This window comes from Mustela nigripes, chromosome 11 (assembly GCF_022355385.1).
Source record: "Mustela nigripes isolate SB6536 chromosome 11, MUSNIG.SB6536, whole genome shotgun sequence".
In the NCBI taxonomy this organism is placed as follows: Eukaryota; Metazoa; Chordata; class Mammalia; order Carnivora; family Mustelidae; genus Mustela; species Mustela nigripes.
Genome location: NC_081567.1, coordinates 21,134,486 through 21,160,130, shown reverse-complemented (window position 1 = coordinate 21,160,130; position 25,645 = coordinate 21,134,486). Strand labels below are relative to the sequence as shown.

The 25,645-nt window shown below is 44.9% G+C and overlaps 1 protein-coding gene across 1 annotated transcript in view; it reads left to right on the top strand.

Annotated features, from left to right (window-relative positions):
• The window catches only part of COG7 (component of oligomeric golgi complex 7), an 83,127-nt gene that overhangs the window by 23,193 nt on the left and 34,289 nt on the right, over positions 1-25,645 (top strand). Inside the window, exons 5-9 of the mRNA XM_059415122.1 lie at positions 4,519-4,601; positions 5,330-5,452; positions 13,735-13,933; positions 20,157-20,284; positions 21,444-21,598. Coding sequence (XP_059271105.1) covers positions 4,519-4,601; positions 5,330-5,452; positions 13,735-13,933; positions 20,157-20,284; positions 21,444-21,598 — 688 coding nt within the window. The remainder of the gene's footprint in view (positions 1-4,518; positions 4,602-5,329; positions 5,453-13,734; positions 13,934-20,156; positions 20,285-21,443; positions 21,599-25,645) is intronic.

Below are 25,645 nucleotides of genomic sequence, written 5' to 3'. Positions count from 1 at the left end.
ACAAGTAGGCAGAGAAGCAGACGGGGGGTTGGGGGGAAAGCAGGCTCCCCGCCAAGCAGAGAGACCGATGTGGGACTTGATCCCAGGATGCAGAGATCATGACCTGAGCTGAAGACAGAGGCTTAACCCACTGAGCCACCCAGGCACCCCTCTGGTTGCCTTTTTATTTCCTCTCTTTCCTGCTACCATCCATAGGCCTTCATTTTTTTCCAAAATGGGAGTAAGGGGTTCTGAGTTCCTTTCCCCTTCATCCCAGAGACTTTCCTTCTAGAAGTCGCTCCTCTTCTCTGAACCAGACCAACAGAGCTCCTGGAATTTCTTTGCTGGATCTGAGATTTAAACTCTTGCATCCGTCATTTGTCATTTTGGATAGTTAACTTGAGTTAAATGATGCCTCAGGAACCCAACTGAGAGACGGTCTTGGTCCTTCTGGTTGTGTGATCTGGACGGGCTTATTTATTCTGATGCCAGTTTCTCCGTCTTCTGGCCTCAGTAGGGTTGCACTGGGGTTGAAGTGAGATTCTGTAAATGGGAGATGCTTTGGAAGAAGTGTGAATGTAAGAGTGTGACAGAAGCTTCTAGATGGTGTGGGTTTTTTTATGTTTTTTTTACCTACATTGTATATCGGAGGCCTTTGATATTAGCCTCACCTCTGTTTATTTTACTGATACATTCACATACTTTCTGATACAAGATGCTCTCTTTCCCCAGGAAGAATGAGTCTAGAGAGTGGTGCATGGGTGAAGGGAAGCCTTCCAGGGCAGAGTGGTGCTGACTGATGCAGTGGGGGAGATGTTTTAGGATGAGATTTCAGAGCATTTCTTCCCATATACTTACTTCACTTCATAGATAACTATGACAGATCTCCTATGTGCAGGGCACTGTGTGAGAAGTACTTCCATATGTCGAAATAAAATGTGAAATCATACGCAAAAGAAACGTAAGCAAAATTTCCCATTGGTGCTATATGTTTGTTAATATTACCTTGTTTATAATCTAAAATCAGTTGTTGATTTGAAATAAGAGTCCATTGGCCCTCTGTGCCCTCTATGGCATAGAGACTAGAGGCCCCATCTTATTCACATGAGGCCTCTAGGAGTTTGGGATTCTTCCACGGCAAGTGACAGAAACCCAATTCACACTGGCCTATGTGAAAAAGAGAGAGACAGAGAGAGAAAGTCTGTTGCATACGGAACTGAGAAGTTCTGGAGTAGGTTTTGCTGAGCATAGACTGACAGACTGTGTTGTTATTAGGACCGTGTCTCTTGCCATTTCTTGATTCTGTCTCTCTGTGTGTTGGTGTTAGTTTCTTCCAGGTGCCCTCTTCAGGTGGTGGCCTGTACACTTCCAGGCTTCTGTCCTCACAGCTTAAGAAGAGAGCCCAGCATTAATCTTGATTGCATTGATTGGCAGGCTTTTGCCCTTCTGAGTCACTTACTTCGTCGGGTGGATTTGAGGCTCTGGCTGGCCAACTCTGGATCCTGGAGTAGAGTCAGCTTCACTAGAAACACTTCAATGGAAAATGGTCAAAAGATACAAACTGCAGTTATAACAAGTACAGGGCTGTAACATACAGTATGATGATTGGAGTGAACTGTCCTATAGCAATCCTATGTATAACAATCCTATAACAACCCTGTAGGAGATACCAGGGCAGTTGTTAATAGAGTAAATCCTAGGAGTATTCATCACTAGAATAATTTTTTCCCCTTTATTCTTTCCTTATTTCCTTTCTTTTTCCTATGTCTGTATGAGGAAATGGATGTTAGCTGAACCTATTATCATTTCACAGTATGTGTCGATAAAACCAGCATGATGTATGCCTTAAAACTTACACAGTGATGTCATTTCAGTAAAACTAGAAACAAAACCAAAGTGTTCTTTCATAAAGACAATTGACGGGGCGCCTGGGTGGCTCAGTGGATTAAGCCTCTGCCTTCAGCTCAGGTCATGATCTCAGTGTCCTGGGATTGAGCCCTACATCAGGCTCTCTGCTCGGCGGGGAGCCTGCTTCCCCCTCTGTCTCTGCCTGCCTCTCTGCCTACTTGTGATCTCTCTCTCTCTGTCAAATAAAATAAATAAAATCTTAAAAAAAAAAAAAAGACAATTGACATTTGCTCTTGGCTTTTTTAAGGATTTTATTTATTTATTTATTTATTATTATTATTTTTTTTAAGATCCCAGGACCCTGGCACCATGATCCCAGCCAAAGGCAGAGGCCTTAACCCACTGAGCCACCCAGGCGCCCCAAGATTTTATTTATTTATTTGATGGAGAGAGACACAGTGAGAGAGGGAACACAAGCAGTGGGAGTAGGACAAGGAAAAGCAGGCTTCCTGCAGGGTAGGGAGCTCGATGTGGGGCTCGATCCCAGGACCCTGAGATCACCACCCGAGCCGAAGGCAGACGCTTAATGACTGAGCCACCCAGCTGCCCCGACATCTGCTCTGTCTTATGTATGTGTAATTACTAGCAGCTGTAAGAAAGTGCTAGTGGTGTTACTCGGTAATAAAACCTAAATTTTTTGCCTGGTAAGAAAAAAACTAAAAACACAAACAGAAAAATGGGGGAAGGGGAGGCAGGCCCATGGTCTCTCAGAGAACGCCTAGAGCTCTGTCAGCAGAAGGGCAGTGGGATATGTTTGCAAAACAACACGTCTGCCATCAGAACCCCACCCCCTGTACCCCCACCCCAGCACCCAGCAGAGGGCCTTCACCAGGCAAGGGCTCAGCAGTGCCTTCTGCATGGAGTTGGTGGTATCGCAAGAGCCTAGAAGTGTTTTATGGTTGCCCAAGTGAGTTTCCCATTTTTTTCTTTCTCTTGTCTGAATCAGGAACTTCCCCCAGTGTTACATGTTTATGTTTAATTTAATGTACTAACCTTGAAAAACTCGAATTCCTCTGTAAGGGCTGAAGATTCACATGTCACCTTTAAGTTTTCCAACGCTTTGCTGTGTGGTCAAATTCTGTGTTATTCTGTTTATTATTTGTTTCAAGAAATAACAAGTTCTACTCTGGGGTGGAAACTTTTTTAAGTTGTGATTATATTTTTGGACTAGTAACCTTGTAGCAGTTTCTGTCTAAAAGCATTCTTTGAATATACACCAAAATGTTGACAGTGTTTAATAGAGTGTGATAGGCAGTTTTTTCTTCTTGTTTTCCATTTTTTCTACCCCGAACATACTATTTATATTTCTGAAAAGCAATGCTATTTAAAACAGTCATTAATTTACCACATTTTTTAAAAAGATTTTATTTATTTATTTGACCGACAGAGATCACAAATAGGCAGAGAGGCAGGCAGGGATGGGGCAGGGGAAGCAGGCTCCCAGCTGAGCAGAAAGCCTGATGCAGGGCTTTCTCTATCCCAGGACCCTGAGATCATGACCTGAGCCAAAGGCAGAGACTTAACCCACTGAGCCACCCAGGTGCCCCAACTTACTACATTTTGTGTGTGTGTACCATATGCTGTGCTAATTTCTAGGAACAGTGAGACAAGACAGGAAAGGTCACAGCCTCATAGACCTTGTATTTCTGAGGATGAGAAAGATAACAAACTGTTATACAGGAACTAAATAGAAAAATACAGATTTTAATTAATTCTACAAAGGGAAAGATGTGATGGGGAATAAATAACAGGAGAAACCCAATTTAGGTTGGCTGATTGGGAAAGGCCTACCTGATAAGGGAAGGGGAGAACCACACAGACAGCCAGAAGGATCATCCAAGACCTGGTAAGTGCAAAGGCCCTGGGGCAGAAAAGAGCATGATTTGTTCTCTGCAGCTGGCAGAAGGTCAGCTGTGTCAGTATTTCTTAGTTCATATACATATTAGATTGAGTCCTATGAGATTGCTGCTTTTGTAGGGTCAAGTGGTTGAAGAGCAGTAGTTTTATATAGTTCCATCCATGTTGTGGTTGAGCAGTCCTGTCGTTGGCCTGCAAGTGACTGAAGCTCTCTGGGCTGCCCTTTCCTCCCCTGTAAAATGAGTTCGATTGATGGTTTTTCAAATGCCTTTCTGTCGCTGACATTTTATGATTTTAGTCTGGCCCAGGAGGAGGTGAGACAGGTGAATTGCCTAAAGCAGAAAATCTAAGGAGGCTCTCGCTCTGCCCTTGCACAACCCTGAGCACGAGAGTCTCCTTCAGTTTTGCAGCCTAGGCTTAGCTCCTACCACCGACCCCGTCCCACCCCTGCCCCTGGCCCAGGCCTGATTCGAACTCATTTCCTGGTTCCCGTGGAACAATGACTTTGCTGATGTATAATCTAAGTTCCCTTGCTGAAGCGTACAGATGCGTTATCTAAACAAGCCAAGGCTTGTGGCATCTGAGTCACATATTCTGCCCTTATGCTTATTTTTCGTATCTGTATTCTCTGTGCGTGAGTTAATTCACTGTATAGGTAGACAGTTCAGAAGGCAAGCTTACATATGTCCACATTTAGCCGGAGGGATTCTTTCTCTGGTCTGCAGCAGGAAGCCTGGTTCCAATGTGGCCATGTTTGATGTTGTTCTTCTTTAGATCAGTGCAGAATGTTTGTGAAGGTGTTTACTGAAATCGACCGGATGCCCCAGCTGCTTGCCTACTACTACAAATGCCACAAGGTGAGGAGCTGGGGGTGCTTACAGTTGTGGAATGCTCCCATGCTGGGCTGCCGAGCTCCAATTTGCAAGCTCCAAGGAGGAGACACTGGCCTCTGTGCGCTCTGGCTTTTTTCTTCTGATTCGCCAGTAGGGGGCGTTCTCGGTCCAACCCGTGGATTCATTTTCGCGGCGCTGGGAACACAAGCCCTCCCTTTCGGCCTCTTGTAGCTGAATTTCACTTCCACACTGACAAGTTGTTTAAATTTTTTGCATTTTTGTCTTTCAAGGGAGAGTCCTGTCTTATGCCCTCAGGAAGCCTGAAGAATTTTTTTGTTTTCTGGAGTTGTTGACATGAGCTGAAAACCTGACCGCTTTCTGGGCTGACTGAATTCCTCCAGGTCCAGCGCTTGTGTGTTTTAAGCAGTGCTGTTGGCCGTGGGGCTCAAGGGCACACACGCTCCCACCTTGAGGTCTTTTCTGGAGAGTGTAGCATGCCTGGTGGAAGGACCTTGGCAGGCTTTGGGGTGACGTGAAAAGAGCAGGGAGCACCCGGAGGGCAGCGGAATCACTCGAGTTGTTGATCAGAGCTGGCACCGAAGTCTTGTTTCCCTCGCTTTTGTTTGCAGTGAATGGTCATCAGGGGGCACCCGCTCGCCCTGGGGAGTGGGCAGCTCGATGTGGCTTGCCTTGCTGGGGTGATAGGGCTATCCTGTTTCCTCAGTGAGGTCCCCTCTGTTCTGCCTCTGCAGGCGCAGCTCTTAGCGACCTGGCAAGAACTGTGCCAGAGTGACCTCCCGCTGGACCGGCAGCTCACAGGGTTCTATGATGCCTTGCTCGGGGCCTGGCACACGCAAATCCAGTGGGCAACACAGGTAACTGCTCGCGTGGGTCCTAGGGGATCGGTGCCTGCCCCGGGAGTGGTGTCTTCCCACTTTAATGGCTGCTCAGAACATCTCCCTATTTGCTGCCCTCACCAAAGGAGTTAAAGATAAGCCTCGAAACCCAAGGCAGTAAAACCTTTAGGTCTCCTTAAGACTCTTGTTATCGTGCTTCTCTGTATCTTAAATAGAATCTAATGTGACAGCGTGGCATGGTGTTCAGCCAGGGAGCCTGTGGAATTCCTGAAGGCCATTATCTCCTGATCTAGAAGCAGGAGGCCCTTGGTCAGGTGCTGTTTGACCGAACAAGATTGTTTTTATCTTAACTTCAGGTAAAATGTACCTGGCCTAGAGTTAGTTTCCCTTATTCACACAGAACACCCAGAGCTGGAGGAAGACGGCCGTTTGAAAGGCGCCCTCTGACGTAGGGGACCGATGAGGCAGAGGAACTTCATTGCCAGGGGACACTTGGCGTCATTGATTTTCCCAGAGCCTCTCGGCATGGCATTTTCCGCCTTCCAGGGTATGAACCACTGTTCCTTTGTCTTGATGCCTCCAGGTGCCCCAGATCCTCTTTCCTTCGTTGAGGGCAGAAGAAGCTGTGACTCACTGGGCCTGTGTGGCTTGGTTTTTTTGTCTTTTTGCTTTCAGAGTGAGTTGTGCGCTCGGCCTACAGTGTGCATCTGTCTCTGTCTCCCATTGGAATGAACTCAGCTGTAGCTGGAAAGAACCCGCCAGACAGGGTCGTGTCTCTCCCGCTGGTTAAAGCACTCTGCTCCAACTCCTGTCGCTTTCCCCTGGAGCCAGCAGAACTCAGTTAGGTCACAATAACACAAAACCCAGCCTCCTGTAGTCCTTCCTCGGCGTTGATGTGAACGTCGCTTCTCAGTGACCCTGTCGATGCCCACTCATTTCTGTGCCCTTGCGTCTTCTGCTGTCTCTCATGTGGTGAGGATAAAACCAGTTCACGGCCGCATGTGCAAATGCCCTTCATCATCTCCGAAAAAGGATTTAGACTTTTCAGACTTTTGTTCAGGCCTCATTCTAAATTTTGTAAGGTGTGAGTTTGGGCTAGTCTATACTTTTTGTCCGTGGCCCATTTCCTTTTCAGGAGGTAAGCATGATAAGAAGCCGTCATCTCCTGAGGCTTAGTACAATGCAAAAGAAAACAGAAGACACCACAGTAAATGTGGCCCCTGCTGATTTACCCCCCAGTATTTTAATATGAAAAACTTTCGACATATGAAAGCGTTGAAAGGATTGTGTAGTGAACGCCCATATATCCACTTCGTGCACTCTGCAATGGATATTTCACTAGGTTTGCTTTATTATAAACCTATCCTTCTCTCCATGTATCTATCCATTCATTAGTCTTATTTTTTGATTGACTTCAAGGAACTTATAAACATCACTGACATGCATGTCAGTGACTAGAGTTCAGTGTTGATTTCCCTTATTTTGAGATAAAATTGTGAAATGTGGTGATCCTAAGTATGCCAGTTGATTTATTTTTGACAAATTCTATGTACCCTAATCTCTGTTAAGATGTAGAGAACATTTACCGGCACTCTAGAAATTTCTCTTACTCCTTCCTGGTCGGTCTTCATACCAGTACCCCTGAAGGCAACCACTGTTCTGGTATTTTCCCACCGTAAAGTAGTAGCCTGCTACTGAATTTTCTGTAGATGGAACTGTATGGTATGTGTTCTCTCCATAAGGCCTCTTCGATTCAGCATGTTTGTGGAATTTATTCCTATTGCGTGAATCAGTACTTTGTTCCTTTTTATTGCTAAATACTGTTCCGTAGCATGACTAGACCACAGTTTGTTTATTCATACTTACATTGAGGAACACTTGGGATGGTTTCAGTTTGGGGTTATTACGAATGAAGCTGCTACTGAGCATTGTTCTCTAAGTCTATTTGTGGATTCACATGTTCATATCTCTTGGGTAAATTCCTAGGAGTGGAATAGCTGGGTCATCAGGCGGGTGTACGTTTAGAGTTATAAGAAACTGCCAGACATTTTCCCAAAGTGGTTGTACTTTTTCTACTCCCACAACAAGGATGCGAGAGTCCTGATTGCCCCACATCTTTGCCAATGGTAGGTGATGTCAGTCTTTCTTAAGTTCGCCGTTCTGGTGGGTGTGTTGTAGTATCTCAGTGTGGTTTTAATTTGTACTTTCCTGATGACTAAGGCTGGTGAGCACCTTCTCAGTGTACTTGTATCTTCCTTTGTGAGGTGTCTGTTCAGATCTTCTGGCCATTACAGAAAATTGGTTTATGTGCCTTTTTCTTATTGAGTTGTAGAAGTTCTTTCTATAGTTCGGATAAAAGTCCTTTGCCAGGGACACCTGGGTGGCTCAGTGGGTTAAGCTGCTGCCTTTGGCTCGGGTCATGATGCCAGGGTCCTGGGATTGAATCCCACATCAGGCTCCTTGCTTGGCAGGGGGCCTGCTTCTCTCTCTGCCTCTGCCTGCTTGTGTGATCTGCACGCACTCTCTCTCTGTCTCTCTTTCCCTCTGACAAATAAATAAATAAAATCTAAAAGTCCTTTGCCAGATATATTTTGTAGATACTGCTTTCTGGTCTGTGGCTTAAACAGAGGTATTGATTTTGATGAGGCTTCGTTTTTTCAGTTTTTTTTTTAATTGTTTTGTAAGAAACTATCACAAACCCCCAGATTGCTGTGTTTTCTTCTAGAAGTTTGTTTACTTTGTACAGAAACGTCTGTGGTCTGTCTTGAAATTGGCCTTGTTGTATAGTGTAAGGTCAGGTCAGATTGTTGTCGGGTGGGCTCTTGAGGTTGATTTCTGAAGCCCTAGTTGATAAGTTGGTAAGTCTGGGAACTTTGTGGTGGTTCTTTGACCCATGACCAGAGAATCCTTACGCCACATCACTTCCGAGGACCGGGGGACACCTCTGAGTGTAAGCGACCCAGCGTGTTTTAATTGAAATGCGTAAAAAACATGCCACTGAAGGTCTAGGATCTGCCTTCGTAGCTTCAGCGGACCCACCGGTTAGAGCTCCTTAGAACCGAGCGACTTAGTTTCCTTCTTCCCCTGCCCCAGGTCATTGGAGTAGGAGATGAGAGAGAAGGAGATCCTCACCGCGCAGTCCCGCTTCACCAGACGTGGTGAGGAGTCAGGATACCTTCTTCTAGACAAGATCCATTTTCCTTTCTTCCTTGGGTCCCTTCTGTCAGATTTCTTCTATTTCTTCTATCCGGTTTCTTCTGTCAGATGCGGACGTTGGGCTGAGCGGTATCTGAAGCTCTCGATGCTTCTCTGACATTTGCCTGTTCGGTGACAGTGAAGGGACCGCGTTGGCTGGAGACAAGAGGGTTCGTGTTGGTGCAGCTGTGTGTGTGGGCAGCGGAGCCACACGGCGGACGAACTGTGGAGCCAAGGCAGGAACGTGGCTTTCTCAAGAAGGTAGTGAGAGTCTCGAGCCATAGACTGAGTGATGACGTTGCCGTTTTAAGGATGATGTTGGTGTCAGAACATCACCTGAGTAGTTCCCCTGCCCAAAAGGCTTAACCCTGAATGCTATCATGAGGGAACATGCAGACGGATTCAAATGCAGGACCATTTCATGAAACAGTTGTCTTGGAGTCTTCAAAAATGTCAGTGTGGTGAAAGAAAAAAAAAAAAAAAGTTGGGGCACCTGGGTGGCTCAGTTGTTAAGTGTCTGCCTTCAGCTTAGGTCATGATCCTGGGATCGAGCCCCACATCGGGCTGCTTGCTCAGCGGGAACCCTTCTTCTCCCTCTCACTCCCCTGGCTTGTGTTCCCTCTCTTGCTGTGCCTCTCTCTCTGACAAATAAATAAGTAAAATCTTAAAAAAAAAAAAAGAAAAGTTGATTTGATTTTAGATTAAAGGAGACAAAAAAAAGAATGACAACTAAATGTAATCGCATGGTCCTTGATTGGATTCTGCATGATGACAAAAAAGCCATGTAGGGATAGTTGGACCATAAAGGTATTTCAAGAATAAGTTTGATTACTTGTAGTGTTGTGATATAAGAGGATGCCCCCATTTTGTTGCTGCTGTTGTTTTTAAAGAATTTATTTTTGAGTAATCTATACACCCAACATGGGGCTCGAACCTATAACCCCAAGATCAAGAGTCACGTGCTCCACTGACTGAGACAACCAGCTGCCCTAGGATGGCCCTGTTTTTAGGAGGTACATGCTGAGGTGCCTGCATTAGACCTGTGTTAGAGAAATAAAGCAGTTGTGACAGGATGTTAGTAATTGATGAATCTTGCAATTTTAAATATTTAAAATGTAAATAAGTCTTAAAAATAACATTTAAAAAATAACGAATTTGGAGGTAGCGTAGGCAGTGATCTGATGAGGAGAGGTTGGAGACAAGGCAAGAACTTGGTCTGGCCTTGCATGATGGAAACATAGTAGAAGGCACCCAGTTCAAGAAGAGTGGACAGTTGTTAAGACCTAGTAACTGATAACGGAAAAGTCCGAGGGGAGATTTTCACTGTGTCAGAAGGGAGGTGTTACTGTCAGAAGTACACAAGTTGAGGGAAGCAGGTCTGGGAAGGTCATGGGGACAGTAATGAATTCTAGTTTGGGACACTTAAATGCCAAGGAAGAGTGGCTGCCTCAGCGGTGTTGTACAGGAGACGGATGGAAGACTGTCGCTCAAGGAGTACAAATTGGGAAGGTTCCCACAGTTTGGTCATTTCGTTCCTCGTTGGCTTGTTTGGTTCTTTCCTCTGTTCCTACCTCTCAGACTCCAGCAGGGATGTCTCTCAAACTAAACAGGTGTTCACTGAAGCTTTGTGAGTTTTCTATTATTATAGTAATCTTAAAAAAAAAAAAATGGTAGTTTGGATTATGTACATGGTTGCCGTAGGACCAGCAGCTGTTATAAATGGGATTGTTTTCTTAATTTCCTTTTTGGGTTGTTGATTGCTGGTGTATAGAAACACAACTGATTTTTGTTTGTTGATTTTATATCCTGTAGCTTTGATGAATTTATTAATGCTAATAGGTTGTGTGTGTGAATTCTTTAAGGTTTTCTATATATAAGATCATATAGTTTATGAACAGAGATGATTTTTTTCTTCCTTTACAATTTAGATGCCTGTTATCTCTTTCTCTTGTTGTACTGTTCTGGCTAGAAATTCCAATACTGTGTTAAATAAAATAGCATACTTATCTTGTTCCTGGCCTTAGGGGAAAAGCTTTCAGCCTTTCACCGTAGAGTATGATAGCTGTTTTTCTTGTGTGACCTTTATCATGTTAAGGAAATTCATTTCTAGTCCTAGTTTATTGAGTTTTTTTTGTTGTTTATTGTTTATCTTATTTTTTTAACATAAAATGTGTTGAATTTTATCAGATGCTTTTTTCTGCATTAACTGAGATGGTCGTGTGTTTTCTTCCCTTCATTTTGTTAATGTAGTCCATTATATTGATTAATTTTTATATATTGAGCCACTCTTCATTTTGGAGATCCATTCTACTTAATTATGGTATATAAGCCTTTTTTTTTTTTTCAAGATTTTATTTATTTATTTGACACAGAGAGAGAGATCACAAGTAGGCAGAGAGGCAGGCAGAGAGAGAGGAGGAAGCAGGCTCCCCACTGAGCAGAGAGCTCGATGCGGGGCTCGATCTCAGGACCCTGAGATCATGACCTGAGCTGAAGGCAGAGGCTTTAACCTGCTGAGCCACCCAGGTGCCCCGGTATATAAGCCTTTTAATATGGTTGCTGAATTTAGTTTATTATTATTTTGTTGGGTATTGTTGATTGTGTATTTATAAGGAAATGGTCTGTAATTTTCTTTTAGTATTTGGTTGGCCTTGGTATCAGGTTAATGCTGGCTTCATAGAATGAGTTAGGAAGTGTTTTGTATTAGTTTGCCAGGACTATCATAACTAAATATCACAAACTGGATGGTTTAAGAATAGAAATTTATTTTCTTTTTTCTTTTTTTTTTTTTTTTTTTTTAATTTATCAGAGGGAGAGAGGGGGAGAGAGTGAGCATAGGCAGTCAGAATGGCAGGCAGAGGCAGAGGGAGAAGCAGGCTCCTTGCTGAGCAAGGAGCCCGATGTGGGACTCGATCCCAGGACGCTGGGACCATGACCTGAGCCGAAGGCAGCTGCTTAACCAACTGAGCCACCCAGGCGTCCCTAGAAATTTATTTTCTTATGGTTCAGGGCACTAGAAGTCCAAGCTCAAGGTATTGGCAGGGTTGTTTTCTTCTGAGACCTCTCTCTGCTTGCTGGTGGCAGTCTTCTACCTATGTTTTCTTTCTATTGGTGTCCTATTGGTGTCTGTGTCCTGATCTTCTCTTGTTATAAAGACACCAGTCGGATTGGATAAGAGCCCACCTAGATGACCCGTCTTACCTTAATTGCCTCTTTAAAGCTCCTAGGTCCAAAGATAGCCACGCTCTGGGATACTGGAGATCTGGACTTCAACATATAAATTTGGGGGCAACACAGTTTTGTTTTTTTTTTAAAGATTTTATTTATTTGACAGAGAGAAATCACAAGTAGGCAGAGAGGCAGGTAGAGAGAGAGAGAGAGGAGGAAGCAGGCTCCCCGCTGAGCAGAGAGCCCGATGCGGGACTCGATCCCAGGACCCTGAGATCATGACCCGAGCCGAAGGCAGCGGCTTAACCACTGAGCCACCCAGGCGCCCGGCAACACAGTTTTTGATTACTGATTCTGCCTCCTTCCTAGTTAATTATAGGACTATTCAGATTTTCTGTTTCTTCTTCAATCAGTTTTGGCAAATTTTGTTTCTAGGAATTTTTTTTTTTTTTTAAGATTTTATTTATTTATCAGAGAGAGAGAGGGAGAGAGAGCGAGCACAGGCAGACAGAGTGGCAGGCAGAGGCAGAGGGAGAAGCAGGCTCCCTGCCGAGCAAGGAGCCTGATGTGGGACTCGATCCCAGGACGCTGGGATCATGACCTGAGCCAAAGGCAGCTGCTTAACCAACTGAGCCACCCAGGCATCCCTGTTTCTAGTAATTTGTCTGTGTCATGTAAGTTATCTAATTTGTTGGCATATAATTGTTCATCATATTCTCTTACAATCCCTTTTATTTCTGTAAAATTGTAATAAATGTACCACCTTCATATCTGATTTTAGTAATTGAAAGCTTCTTTTTTTTGGTCAGTCTAGATACCAGGTTTGTCAGTTTCATTGGTCTTTTCAAAGAAATTTACTAGTTTTGTTGATTGTTAAAATTACTTTCTATTCTTTATTTCATTTACCTCTGCTCTAATCTTTATTTTTTCCTTCCTTCTACTAACTTTGGGTTTAGTTTCTTATTTTTCTTTTTCCTTAATGTGTACAGTTAGGTTATTGATTTGAGATATTTCTTCCTTTTTAATGTATGTGTTTAAAGCTATGAATTTCCCTCTTAGTGTTGCTTTTGCTGTGTCCCATAACTTTGGAGAAGTTGTGCTTTCATTTTCCTTCCTCTCAGGGTATTTTCTCCTAAAAATTTGAGTTTATTGATCTTACAGTTTTTAAGCTTACACCTTTTTTGGCCTTAGAGTTACCTAGGAATGGCGTTATATCTTGTTTTCATGTTTGGGCCTATTTAAGTTATGTTATGATAAAACAGCATTTTTATGATAAAAAAGCATCACAGACAGGGGTGTCCCTCAGAACCCCTCTCTAAATGTACTGTGTGCATTCTTCCAGTTTTGCCCACAAGAGATCATTAGTATATGAAACAGAAAAGACTCTTAGCGAATAACTAAATCTGTAATCTTAAAGGCCCTGCACACACTCTTCCTGGTGGTCCTTAGAATAAAAGATAAATCCATCTTAACCAAAGATCTGTGTCCAGGGGAGAGGTGGCTGTGGGCTGCTCTGCAAATCTGGCTCGATGTCCTCCAGCCCTGACTCAGCGAATTGCTCTTCTTTAATTCCATTTTGTTCCCCACTTCCCACCTCCTCCCAGTTTCTGCACTGTCATCCACACAGTCCTCGCTGGCCAGTTTTGGGTGGCCATCTCCATACTCTGCGTGACAGATGGGGAAAGAGGCACTTGGGGCCAGTGATAGACATGAAGTAACCAGTTGTCCTGGACAGGTTGCAAGTTCTGCCATTTACTTGGCCTTCTGAGCTTGCTCAAGTTTGGGATAAGGATCGGTTGGGGCTTAAAGCTCTTGACCAGGTCACTTTCCAGCTGTTGGAGGGATTCCTCTGAGAGCAACCCAAGAGACTGTTTCTTTAACAGGTGTGCTTCTCTTTGGCCCTGTGTGCTAACACCGATACCTCTGTCTCGCTGCAGGTTTTCAAGAACCCCCACGAGGTCGTGACTGTGCTGCTGATTCAGACTCTGGGGGTCTTGCTGCCCACTCTGCCCGAATGCCTCAGCTCTAGCCTGGAAAGGGCAGGGCCTGAGCTGGAGCTTCTCAAGCTGCTGGAGTTCTATGACGCCACCGCCCACTTTGCCAAGGGATTGGAGATGGCGCAGCTCCCCCACCCACGTAAACATTCCTTCTGGCTTGTCTTCACTTGCTCTTTTTGAAGCTTCTGGGGCCTGGGTTTTCCCATCTTTTAGATGACTGATCTTGCAGAATTGGAAGGGATCCTTGTTTTCCTTCTCAGCAGATACAGAAGCCGCTTCCATGAAAGCATGGCCATTGCGGAAATGGTTGTTGCCTGTTAACCAAGCCCAGTGCTACCTAGGGGCTTTGCATGCTCTGGGAACGTGATGGGTACATCGGCAGGGGCTTAGAATACACATGAGGTAGCTGGACATCGGTGGCCTTGGATTGGCAGCCGGCTACATTGGGAGGGTGGAGTCCTCTTCCCTTTGAGGCATCATAAAACCTCAGACAACTCAACCTAAAAAGTAAGTTAAGAGAACAGATAGGTTAGAGGAGATTTTTTTTTTTTTTTTTTTTAAAGATTTTATTTATTTATTTGACAGAGAGAAATCACAAGTAGGCAGAGAGGCAGGTAGAGAGAGATAGAGAGGAGGAAGCAGGCTCCCTGCTGAGCAGAGAGCCCGATGCGGGACTCGATCCCAGGACCCTGAGATCATGACCTGAGCCAAAGGCAGCGGCTTAACCACTGAGCCACCCAGGCGCCTGGTTAGAGGAGATTTTGATGGGGCACCAGCAAGTTCTGAAGGACAGGGTTAGGCTATGTCAGGACTAAGGGTGGTAATGGGGGAACTGGGCATTTCCCCAGCTGTATCTGGGAACAAAGCACTCCTCACTCCTATTTGGGAACACAGCAGTGGTACGTTACCTGTGTCCCCTGTAAGTCAAAAGCATCATAAACTTTTAAGTAGCACAGATCTCGTGACACATGCTGCTGTCAAATCAGGAAATCACTTCAGGAAGCTTTGTTCTGCCATTTGGCTGCTGTGTGTCACTACCTTGGTTTATTTAATAGTTATTCTCTTTAATTACATTTGTGTATAATTACTTTGTACATTCCAGGGAGTGTGTGTATTGTTCGAGTTCCGGATGATTCATAGGTGTTTTGGCTCACTCACTCGGCAGGTCTCGGTCGTGGGAGAGGCCGGGGGGATGTGGGTAGCTTCCAGGGGACCGGGATGCAGTGTCCAAGTGGCTAGAGCATAGGACATGCTGCCTTCTCGGGCCCAGTAGAGTGAAGGTAGGGCAAAGTACAGAAGGGCTGGTCGCCTTCCTCCCGCTGGTGAAGGACGTACTTGAAGAAGAGAGGACCACCCTCCACAGATTCAGATGTGGAAGTGCTTTGTTAGCTAGCCACAGAAATTTCAGTTTTTAAGGATTCAAAAAAGTATTTCTTTAAATCTAAAAATACTTCAGAAACACACAAAAATAAAAATACAGAAGAATAAGACTGATTCGCTACACAAAAATAAAAATACAGAAGTATAAAAATGATTCACTACACAAAAATAAAAATACAGAAGCATAAAAATGATTCATCACCTCAGCACTCAGAGAGAGCCTCTGGCAGCCTTCTGTTATATTTTCTCCTAGTAATTCAAATATAAATACACATTTTCCACAAATGGAAAATATATACATGTGTAACCACTGTTAAAAATTTGGTGTATCTCCTCAAAATATCCTTATAGAGTAAGGATTTTTTTCCCGTTGTTTATCAAGTATGTTGCAGAAATATTTTCAAACTTTATATTTTGCCTTTAACATTGTTTCTGTTTTAGTAATTAATGCATGTACATGGCATGATTAGAAATACATGAAAGATTTTGCAATAGAAAAATGAAATTTTAAAAATAATTTATTTTATAATTAATAAATAACAGGATTCATTATTAAAAAAACCAGAAAAGACAAAGAAGGAAGGTCACTCTCCATCTCCCATCTAGAAATAATATTTTGTGTTACATACATGTGCAGATTCTGTGTGAATGACCGTGTCTCTGTATCCTTAACTACCTTTTTAAAAGATTTTATTTATTTATTTGAGGTAGAGTGAGAGCGAGAGAGCATGCATTGGTGCAGGGGAGGTTGGTGGGCAGAGGGAAAGGGAGAAACAGACTCACCCGTGAGCAGGGAGCCTGATCTGGGTCGTGATCCCAGGACCCAGGATCATGACCTGAGCCTCAGGCAGACGCTTAACTGACTGAGCCATCCAGCTGTGCTTTAAATTTTTTTTTTTTTAAGATTTTATTTATTGGGGCACCTGGGTGGCTTAGTCAGTTAAGTATCAGATCCTTGATTTTTTTTTTTTTTAATTTTTAAAGATTTTATTTATTTGAAAGAGAGAGAGATCATAAGTAGGCAGAGAGGCAGGCAGAGAGAGAGGAAGGAAGCAGACTCCCTGCTGAGCTGAGAGCCCGACGAGGCGCTTGATCCCAGGACCCTGAGATCATGACCTGAGCCGAAGGTGGAGGCTTAACTCACTGAGCCACCTAGGCATGCCAGGAATAAATAAAATCTTTTAAAAATATTTCATTTATTTGACAGAAAGCAGGAGCAGGGGGAGGGGCAGAGGGAGAAGCAGGCTCCCTGCTGAGCAGGGAGTGTGATGCTGGACTTGATCCCAGGACCCTGGGATCATAACCTGAGTTGAAGGTAGACACTTAACCGACTGAGCCACTCAGGTTCCACTCCTTAAATATGTTTTGTTTTGTTTTAAAGATTTTATTTATTCATTTGACAGAGATCACAGGTAGGCAGAGAGGCAGGCAGAGAAGGAGTGGGGGAAGCAGGCTCCCCGCTGAGCAGAGAGCCAGAAGCAGAGTTCGATCCCAGGACTCTGGGATCACGACCTCAGCTGAAGGCAGAGGCCTTAACCCACTGAGCCCCTTAGGTGCCCCCTTAAATACGTTGTTTTTTTTTTTTTTTTTTTTTTATTTTGGTTTTTTTTTTTTTTTTAAGATTTTATTTATTTTATTTGACAGAGAGATCACAAGTAGGCAGAGAGTCAGGCAGAGACAGAGGGGGAAGCAGGCTCCCTGCTGAGCAGAGAGCCTGATGTGGGGCTCGATCCCAGGACACTGAGATCATGACCCGAGCCAAAGGCAGCGGCTTAATCCACTGAGCCACCCAGGTGCCCCAAATACGTTGTTAATAGAGTATTTTGTTACTGTATTAACCCCCTCAAATTTAGGGGGAAGGGACAAAAACCGTTCAAATTTAATATTTACTCAATAATGTCACCTAATACATGAATTTTTCCATTTGTTCCACAAAAGGTTTTTTTTTTTTCCCCACTAAAGTCTTCATAGCTGCTTCCCCACTTCTGCCTCCCATTAAGATCAGTTGATGCACATTGTATCTGGTTGTCTTGTCTCTTTAATCTCTTAATCTGAAATAGTCATCTCCTCTTTCTTCTGTCTTTCAAGACACTGACCTCTTTGAAGAATATAGGGTAGTTTTCTAGTGGAATGTCCCATATTCTGGAACTGTCTGATTGATTCCTCAAGATTAGATTTAGATGAAATATTTTGGCAAGAATGCTGCATTGATGATGGAGTGTGTTTCCTGTGGCACCACGTCAGGAGACACATAATGTCCAATCATTGGTGATGGTTGGATTAATCACTTAGTAGATGTATCCACTAGATCTCTCCATTATAAACGTACTTCTTCCTCTTTGTAACTCATAAGTAATCCTTATTACTTAAGGATTACTTAAGGGTGGATTTAAGGGTGCCTGGATGCTTCAGTCGGTTAAAGTGTCGGCGTTTGGCTCAGGTCATGCAGGGTCCTGGGATTGAGTCCCACATCTGGTTCCTTGTTCAGTGGGGAGTCTCCTTCTCCCTCTGCTTCTCACCGCTTATGCTCTCTCTCACTCTCCACCTGTCTCTCAAGTCAATAAATAAAATCTTAAAAAAATTAAGTAACCCATGGAGTGATGCCTTGAGCCCATAGAAATATACTAATCCTCAAAAAATATTTACCCAGTGACTTTAGCCTCCATCGATAATCCTTGCCTGAATAAACTTTTACACTGCTGATTATAAAACGATGATTTCCTAATTCTCTGCTTCCTTCTACATCTGTTTGTGGCCTTCTTTTATAAAAAAAGAGATTTCCCTTTCTTTCCTCACTTTTTAAAAAAGTTTTATTTATTTACGTAATCTGTACACCCCATGTGGTGCTCAAACTCACAACCTTGAGGTCAAGAGTCTTGTGGTCTTCTGACTGAGCCAGCCTGGTGGCCCCTTTCCTCACTTCCATATCACTGTGAATTCCTGGATTCTTTTTTTACTCATTGTGTTATGATTTGTTGTTGCCACTATTAATTTTGATGCTTGAATTATTTCCAATTTGGTCAGTGGTTGCCCCCTTTGGGCTGCCTCCTGGATCTTTTCAGTGTGTCCCCATCAGTCTTTAAGTGCATTCTTGCTGTTCGGCACAAACTGTTCCAGGAACACATACCTTCCCTGCCTCAGCTCTGTGTTTTCCCAAGGAGCCTGGTTTCTTCTAGTGGTAAATGGTATTTAGAACAAGGTCTGGACACCGAGGGTACTCATTGTTGCTGGGCTCCTAGGGTCTTTTGTTGAACAGAGCTAGGAAATGCATGTTTCTAGTTTGTTCCAAAGAATTGGAACTGTGGATTGTTCTAGATCGTTCCAAAGCAGATCCACCACCACAGGTTCATAGCTTCTGTCTTCCCACTTGCACCTCTGGTTCCCAACTTGTGTGTGTGTCTTTTGTCTATGTAGATGTCCAATTATTTTTCGTGACTGCTTTATAGATAGATCACAATGTGTTTAATTTATTCTGTTCAACTACAAATGGACGAGTTCTGGAATGCCGGACGCTGAGGTTGCTGTGCCGAGCAAAACCAGACCGTCCCTGCTGTCACCCATCATCTGTTCCGGTGTGAGATAACCTAATGATCATAGTAATGGGTGTATAATTACAAAATGAGATGAGTACTTTGAAGAAAAACACAGTGGTTCTAGGAGCATATGCGAGCCAACAAAGCTGATCGAGCCTGGGGACTTGAGCTGAGTGAGTCCTGGAAGAAAAACGGGGAGGTGACCAGATGCCGGAGGATAAGGGAGAACAAGATCCTTCTGGACAGAAGCATCGGCACACGACCGGAAGGGAGCCCGGTGTGTCCGAGGGGCTGAGAGAAGGCGGCGGCCAGGGCAATGGTAAAGAGGAGAGGCTGGGGCAGTTAAAAACCGAAAGAGCTGGCTTTTATGGAGTGTTCCCACAGGCTAGACACAGATTTTATGTAGTCCCCACTAAGGCCTTATAAGATTGATGCCTTTATTAATCTTAATTTATAGCTGAGGAAACAGGCCTCCAGAGTTCTGTCATTGTACACAGTCATGTAAGTAGGAGGCAGGGGAGCCTGGACAGAAGAGCCTTCCCTCGCCACTGCTTGCGTCTTTCCCCTCCCGAGGTCAGCCTGCGTGGGGCCTTGCGGCCTAGAGAAAAGATTTTGGATTCCAGCTGAGGCACTCAGAGGCTGATTAGGGATAGACGTGTCAGAAAGATTTCAGGAGGCAGCCTGCAGGGCCCCCGCGGACCAAATTCAAAACAGTTTGAGCATCAAAGCGGATAATGACAATAGTGGATCCTAACACCGTGAATATGGAAGAATCTACGGGTTCACGGGATTTATTATATTAAAGAGAGCGACAAAGGAAAATTTTTTCTTTGTAAGAGAAGACCTGCAAGTAGATCTAGAAGAAACAAGAGGATTAGGAAATCATTTTATAATCAGCAGTGTAAGTTTATTCAGGCAAGGCTTATCAGTGGATGCTGAAGTCACTTGGGTGTCAGTATTCAGCCTAGAAGCTGAGTTGCTATTCTTGGAAGGTGCCCATTTCGATTTTTGGTACAAACATGCTTTGTATTATTATTTTTTTTTTATGTAGGCGAATATAGGAATTTTGGGGATGCCTAGTATATGAGGTATCCCATCTCTAAAGTCCTGGGAAAATATTCCAGCAGACCCTTTTCTCTGCAGCACTTCTGGAACTGGCCCTTGACTAGAGTTATCATTTGAAGTGATTCTTAGCCACGGTGGGTTGTGGGACGAAGGGAGTTGGCATCTTAGCGCTCTAGACATTACACCCCGAGCCCAAGTTCCGCAGAATTATTTACCGAAGTGATGGCTACAGCTTCCATGAATAGCCACAGCACGTTCACAAAATGCGGTCAGTCACCCCTAAGGTGAAGCCAGACAAGTTCCAGCAGAGTACGATCAGCTGTTGCTTTCCAGCAATTTCGGCCCCTTTGTTCATTATCGATTTTAATTTTTCATCCCCTTAAGATGAGTACAACCTGGTGAAAGTCACGGAACTGGTGGAGGCTGTGTATGGTCCATACAAACCCTACCAGCTGAAGTACGGCGACCTGGAAGAGAAGAACGTCCTCATCCAGATCAGCGCGGTGCCCTTGGTAATGGCCCAGTCCCCCTGGTGGCCAGGCAGGGGGCCTCTGGTTTGCCAGCCCCAGGGAGGGGGGTGGGGTGCAAAGACGGGGGGGGGGGGGGGGGCTGGCAAAGTACCCGGTGGACTCTTGCAATCCAGGTGTAAAGTGAGACCATGGAGATGCTACCGATTTTCTATTTAAAATCTCAAATAAAGGTCCAGCAGAATGAGAGGCTTAAATCTTTGGGGGGAAGTTGATGATCTCCCAGATAATGAATTTTTACTATGGCAGTCTTCCGTCTGAGCTGAAGGCCGACACCTAATGACTGAGCCACCCAGGCTCCCCCCCTTCTTTTTCTTTTTTTTACTTGATGAGCATTTACTGAGCACTTACTGCATACTGACATTACTTTAAATGCTGGAAACTAGAAAAGCACGAACAAGTGGTGTGTTCTGCCCTTGAGGAACTTATAGTCAGGGTCCTATTTTGAGACTGGAGAATCCTCTGTGTCCTCGCTTGGTTGCTGGCAGTGGTTTCTGGCCCTGAGAAGCAGGGACCAATCCGTGAACTTAGACTGGGCTTCTCAAAGCCTCAGAGCCTGGGTGCAGATGGGCACAGGAACCGAGCACTCAGGGACGGTGCCCCAGGGGCAGGTTCCCTCGGGCGGGCCTCTGAGGGTGAGGGAAGGCATTCCCGTCGCCAGTATTGTGGTGATTTAGCATGTTGCGAGTTGACATTTAAGAGCAGATCTCCCACTAGTTAAACTCTGCTGCCTCCTGCCATTTTTCCGTTTTCTAGTGATGTGCCTAGAAAGTCTGCTCCGCCTCAGTTACGTGCTTGCCCCTGAAGGAAGATTTTCCTTTCGCTGCATTCTTTTGGAGTGTCCGATACAGAGAATCTGAATTCTAGCTTTAGAGCCAAAGGGGAGATGCCATCTTAATCACAGAAAAAGAGGAAAGAGGTGAAAAATGGAAGGCTTTTCTCCCAGGGATTGGTGTGTGTGATCTTACTGGCCATGTAGATGTCCTGCCCTTGGCTCGGGCTCTGGAAGAGCTCCGCAGCTTTGGGGCTGCGTTTCTGCTGCCTGACCACGTGCCAGGAGGTTTAGACATCTCCTCCGTCTTAATGTCTGTTCATCTGTTCTTGAGTCCGAGGCGGCCCTCATTTGTCCATATTTGCTGACCAGGAACACGGGGAAGTCATTGACTGCGTGCAGGAGCTGAGCCACTCCGTGAACAAGCTCTTTGGTCTGGCTTCTGCAGCCGTCGACAGATGCGTCAGATTCACCAACGGCCTGGGGACCTGCGGCTTGCTGGCAGCACTGAAATCCCTCTTTGCCAAGTAAGGCTGGGGTGTGGGGACAGGTCAACACAGAGGGTGCTGTCTGCCCCAGTTAAAAATGCGTGTGTTCTGTGTTCCTGCTCTGAGCCCTGGAGTAGCACACGTGCCTGAGCCCGGGGCAATCTTTTTTAAAGATTTTATTTATTTGAGAGAGAGAGAGAGACAGAGAGCGTGAGAAAGAGCATGAGTGGGGAGGAGAGAGAGAAGCAGGCTCAGTACTGAACAAGAAGCGTGACGTGGGGGGCGGGGGAGGGTCAGTCCCAAGACCCTGGGATCGTGAATTCAGCTGAAGGCAAACACTTAACCAACCGAGCCACTCAGGCATTCCCCACCCCCCATCCCCCGAAGGGGCAATCTTTGTTTTTATTCCCCCTGAGGAGGCAATCTCAAGGATATTCCTTGTGGCACCATTACCGACAGTAGAACATTTGAAGCAACCTGAATGTCCAAGAATTTGGCAATCACTAAATAATGTACATGTTCATACAAGGGAACTCTGGCAGTTACAGCCTTAATTTGATCAACATATATCCACATTGATGGATCTCCAAAATAGGGTGTCCAGTGAAAAAAACAAAGTTGCAGAATATTATGTAGAGTCCAATACAGTATGTAAAAAGAACATACAAAAAATAAGGTATATTTTCCATAGTGGGGTTCAGCGAGCTTTTTCCTCAGAGGGCCAGATGGTAAGCATTGTAGGCTTTGTGGGCCTTGCGAGTAGTCAGTAGAGACTTTTGTAAATGAAATGTAAATGAATGGGTGTGACCGTATGTCAGGAAAACTTTTTCTTACAAAAAAGTCGAAAGTACCAATCCCTGTTCTGGATCTATTTTAATGCTTTTAACATGCGTTATATATTCCTGTAGAATGGGTGTCCGCAAACTAGCTCATGAGCCAAACCTGGTCTGCCCTCTGATTTTGTAAATAAAGTTTTATTGGAATGCAACCATGCCCCTTCACTTACCTCTGGTCTATGAAGGTAGAGTTCAGTAGTTACGACAGACAGACCTTGGGCTTTGCAATGCCTAAAATATCTGGACCTTAGCAGAAAATTTTGCTGAGCCCTGATGTGTGGAAGGTTAGGCCACAAACTCAAAACATCGGGTGGTGGGGGAGGTAGGGAAGGAGTAGTGTGGTGTTCATAGGGAATTCAGCTTTATTTGTTGTTTTCTGACTTTTAGAAGAGAGCATATGTTCACACATTGTTTACGTAATTAAAAATATAAGATGAAAAAACATAAACATGCTAAGTGAAGGAAGTCAGTCATAAAAGACCATGTGTTTTATGATTCTGTCTATAGGAAGTGTCCAAAACAGGCAAATTGATAGAAACAGAAGACAGACTGTGATTGCCTCGGGCTGAGGAGAGGTAGGCACCTGGAGGAGATGGGGGGTGACTCCTAAAACAGACGGGGCTGCTTTTTTGGGCGATGAAAATGTTCTGAAGTCGACTGTGGTGACGGTCACATAGCTCTGTGACTACGCTGAAAACTGTTGAATTATGCTCTTTAAATGGGTGAATTGTGCAGTGTGTGAATTACATCGCAGCAGAGCTGTGTGAAGGAAGAAAGAAGAGGATGCGAAGTGACATTTAGTTAGGGGACAGAACAAGCGAGCAGGAGGCATGAGGCTGGGTTCTCGGACCTGCGCAGTCCATGCGCCACAGCCCGCCGCTGGTCAGAGCTGCAGTCTCCGGCTTACACACAGACACATTCTCGGGCTCTCCAAAGCCCTTCTCTTGGTAGCTTGTTCTAGATTATAGTTGCCCTCAGTCTTAAGAAATTTATTTTTATTTCTTATTTTGTTTTAGAGAGAGGGAGAGCGTGCAGGCTTGGGGTGGGGTGAGGGGCAGCAGGGAGATAGAGAGAGAATCTTTTTTTTTTTTTTTTTAAGATTTCATTTATTCACTTGACAGAGAGAGATCACAAGTAGATGGAGAGGCAGGCAGAGAGAGAGAGAGAGGGGGAAGCAGGCTCCCTGCTGAGCAGAGCACCCAACGCGGGACTTGATCCCAGGACCCTGAGATCATGACCCGAGCCAAAGTCAGTGGCTTAACCCACTGAGCCACTCAGGTGCCCGAGAGAGAGAGAATCTTAAGCAGGCTCCATACTCAGCGTGGCTCCTGACGTGGGGCCTGATCTCATGACCCTGAGGTCATGACCTGAGCCAAAATCAAGAGCCAGATGCTCAACCAACTGAGCCACCCAGGTGTCCCACAAGAATTTTTTTTTTTTTTTTTTAATTGAGCAGAATGCTGTTTTCCTATAGTAAGTTCAGGGAGCTCTTGTCATTCCAGAAATACTGGGCACGCCCCTGTGAGCTCTGAGGTCCATGGAGCCAGAGCTCTCAGTCCCCGCAGCAGGTCAGCACAATCAGAGGGCAGCTCAAGGTGGGGGCATTAGGGCCGCCAAGAACACAGGCACTGCTCTCAGATCGAGGAGTAACCAGATAAACCCAGATGTGTGCCTGCAGAAAGAGGAGTATGAGCAGTAAGTCTTACTGGACAGAATTGGCCAATTTCTGTCTCTACCACCAACCAAGATCTTGTGGGTAGAAAGAACTTTTTTATTGGGATCTAAAGATTTTATTATGAAATAACAAAAATAATACATTAGAGTAATTTTTAAAAATTTTTATTTATTTATTTGACAGAGAGAGAGACTGCAAGAGAAGGAACACAAGCAGGGGGAGTTGGAGAGGGAGAAACAGGCTTCCCGCTGAGCAGGGAGCCCCATCTGGAGCTTGATCCTAGAACCCTGGGATCATGACCTGAGCTGAAGGCAGACGCTTAACAACTGAGCTACCCAGGCGCCTGCATTAGAGTAATTTTTAAAAAACACGTAAAGGTATAAAAATATGAAAATCTTCCTCCCACCCTTAGTCTTTCTGCTAAAAAAATACCTACTTTTTTTTTAAAGATTGATTTATTTGACAGACAGAGATCACATGTAGGCAGAGAGGCAGGCAGAGAGAGAGGAGGAAGCAGGCTCCCCGCCAAGCGGAGAGCCTGATGCGGGGCTCGATCCCAGGACCCTGGGACCATGACCTGAGCCAAAGGCAGAAGCTTTAACCCACTGAGCCACCCAGGCACCCCAAAATAACCACTTTTGAACATTTTGCTTTTATTCCTTCAAAAGAAGACATTCAGCTCTTTCCTCCGTACTTTAAAGGAGTTTTTTAATCAACCTTAACTATTATATCTTTTTTTTTTAAAGATTTTATTTATTTATTTGACAGACAGAGATCACAAGTAGGCAGAGAGGCAGACAGAGAGGGAGAGAAGAGGAAGCAGGCTCCCCGCTGAGCACATCGGGCTCAATCCCAGGACTCTGAGTTCGTGGCCTGAGCTGAACGGAGACGCTTAACCCGCTGAGCCACCCAGGCGTCCCATCCTTTACTGTTGTATCTTGAGGAACTGATGTATATAAGGCTGTTCCTCTCTCTTGTCCCCTGCTCTTCTCAGCTGTTGTGAGTGAGATAGTTCTTCTGTTGGTTATTTAGATTACTTCATTAAAAAAAAAATAACACAAATCTATATTAAAAATTCAAACTGTAGAGAGGGGCCATGGTGAAACTAGGTCACCTCGCGAAGGGAAGATCTGGAAGCTACCCCAGCAGCTGCTGTCTGTAGAATGAGGACAATCAGTGTGAAGCTCACCCGAGCGGGGTTGAGGTGGGACACCGTTCAGTCACAGGGAGGGGTATTGGGGACGGCAGGACGGAGCATGCAGGGGAGGCAGGAGGGGCCTGGCCTAACTTGAACCAGAGCGAGGTCGAAGGGTGTAACAGGGGAGAACGGGTTTCAGAATCAGGGGCTTCCCAGCTCTGCCGGGATTGTGGGCTCTGGTGTTGGAGCCCTGCCCGGCTCACTGCTCTGCTGCTTACTGCTTGGGATGTCTTGGTGTCCTGACATCTTTTCTTTGAGTGATGAGGCTCTCCCCATGGCGTTCGTGGCTAGTAAGTGAAAGTGGTAATTAAAGCCCCCAACACGGTGACCCTTACGTGGTGGAGACACCTGGAGATGTTGATCATGAGAGAGAATTG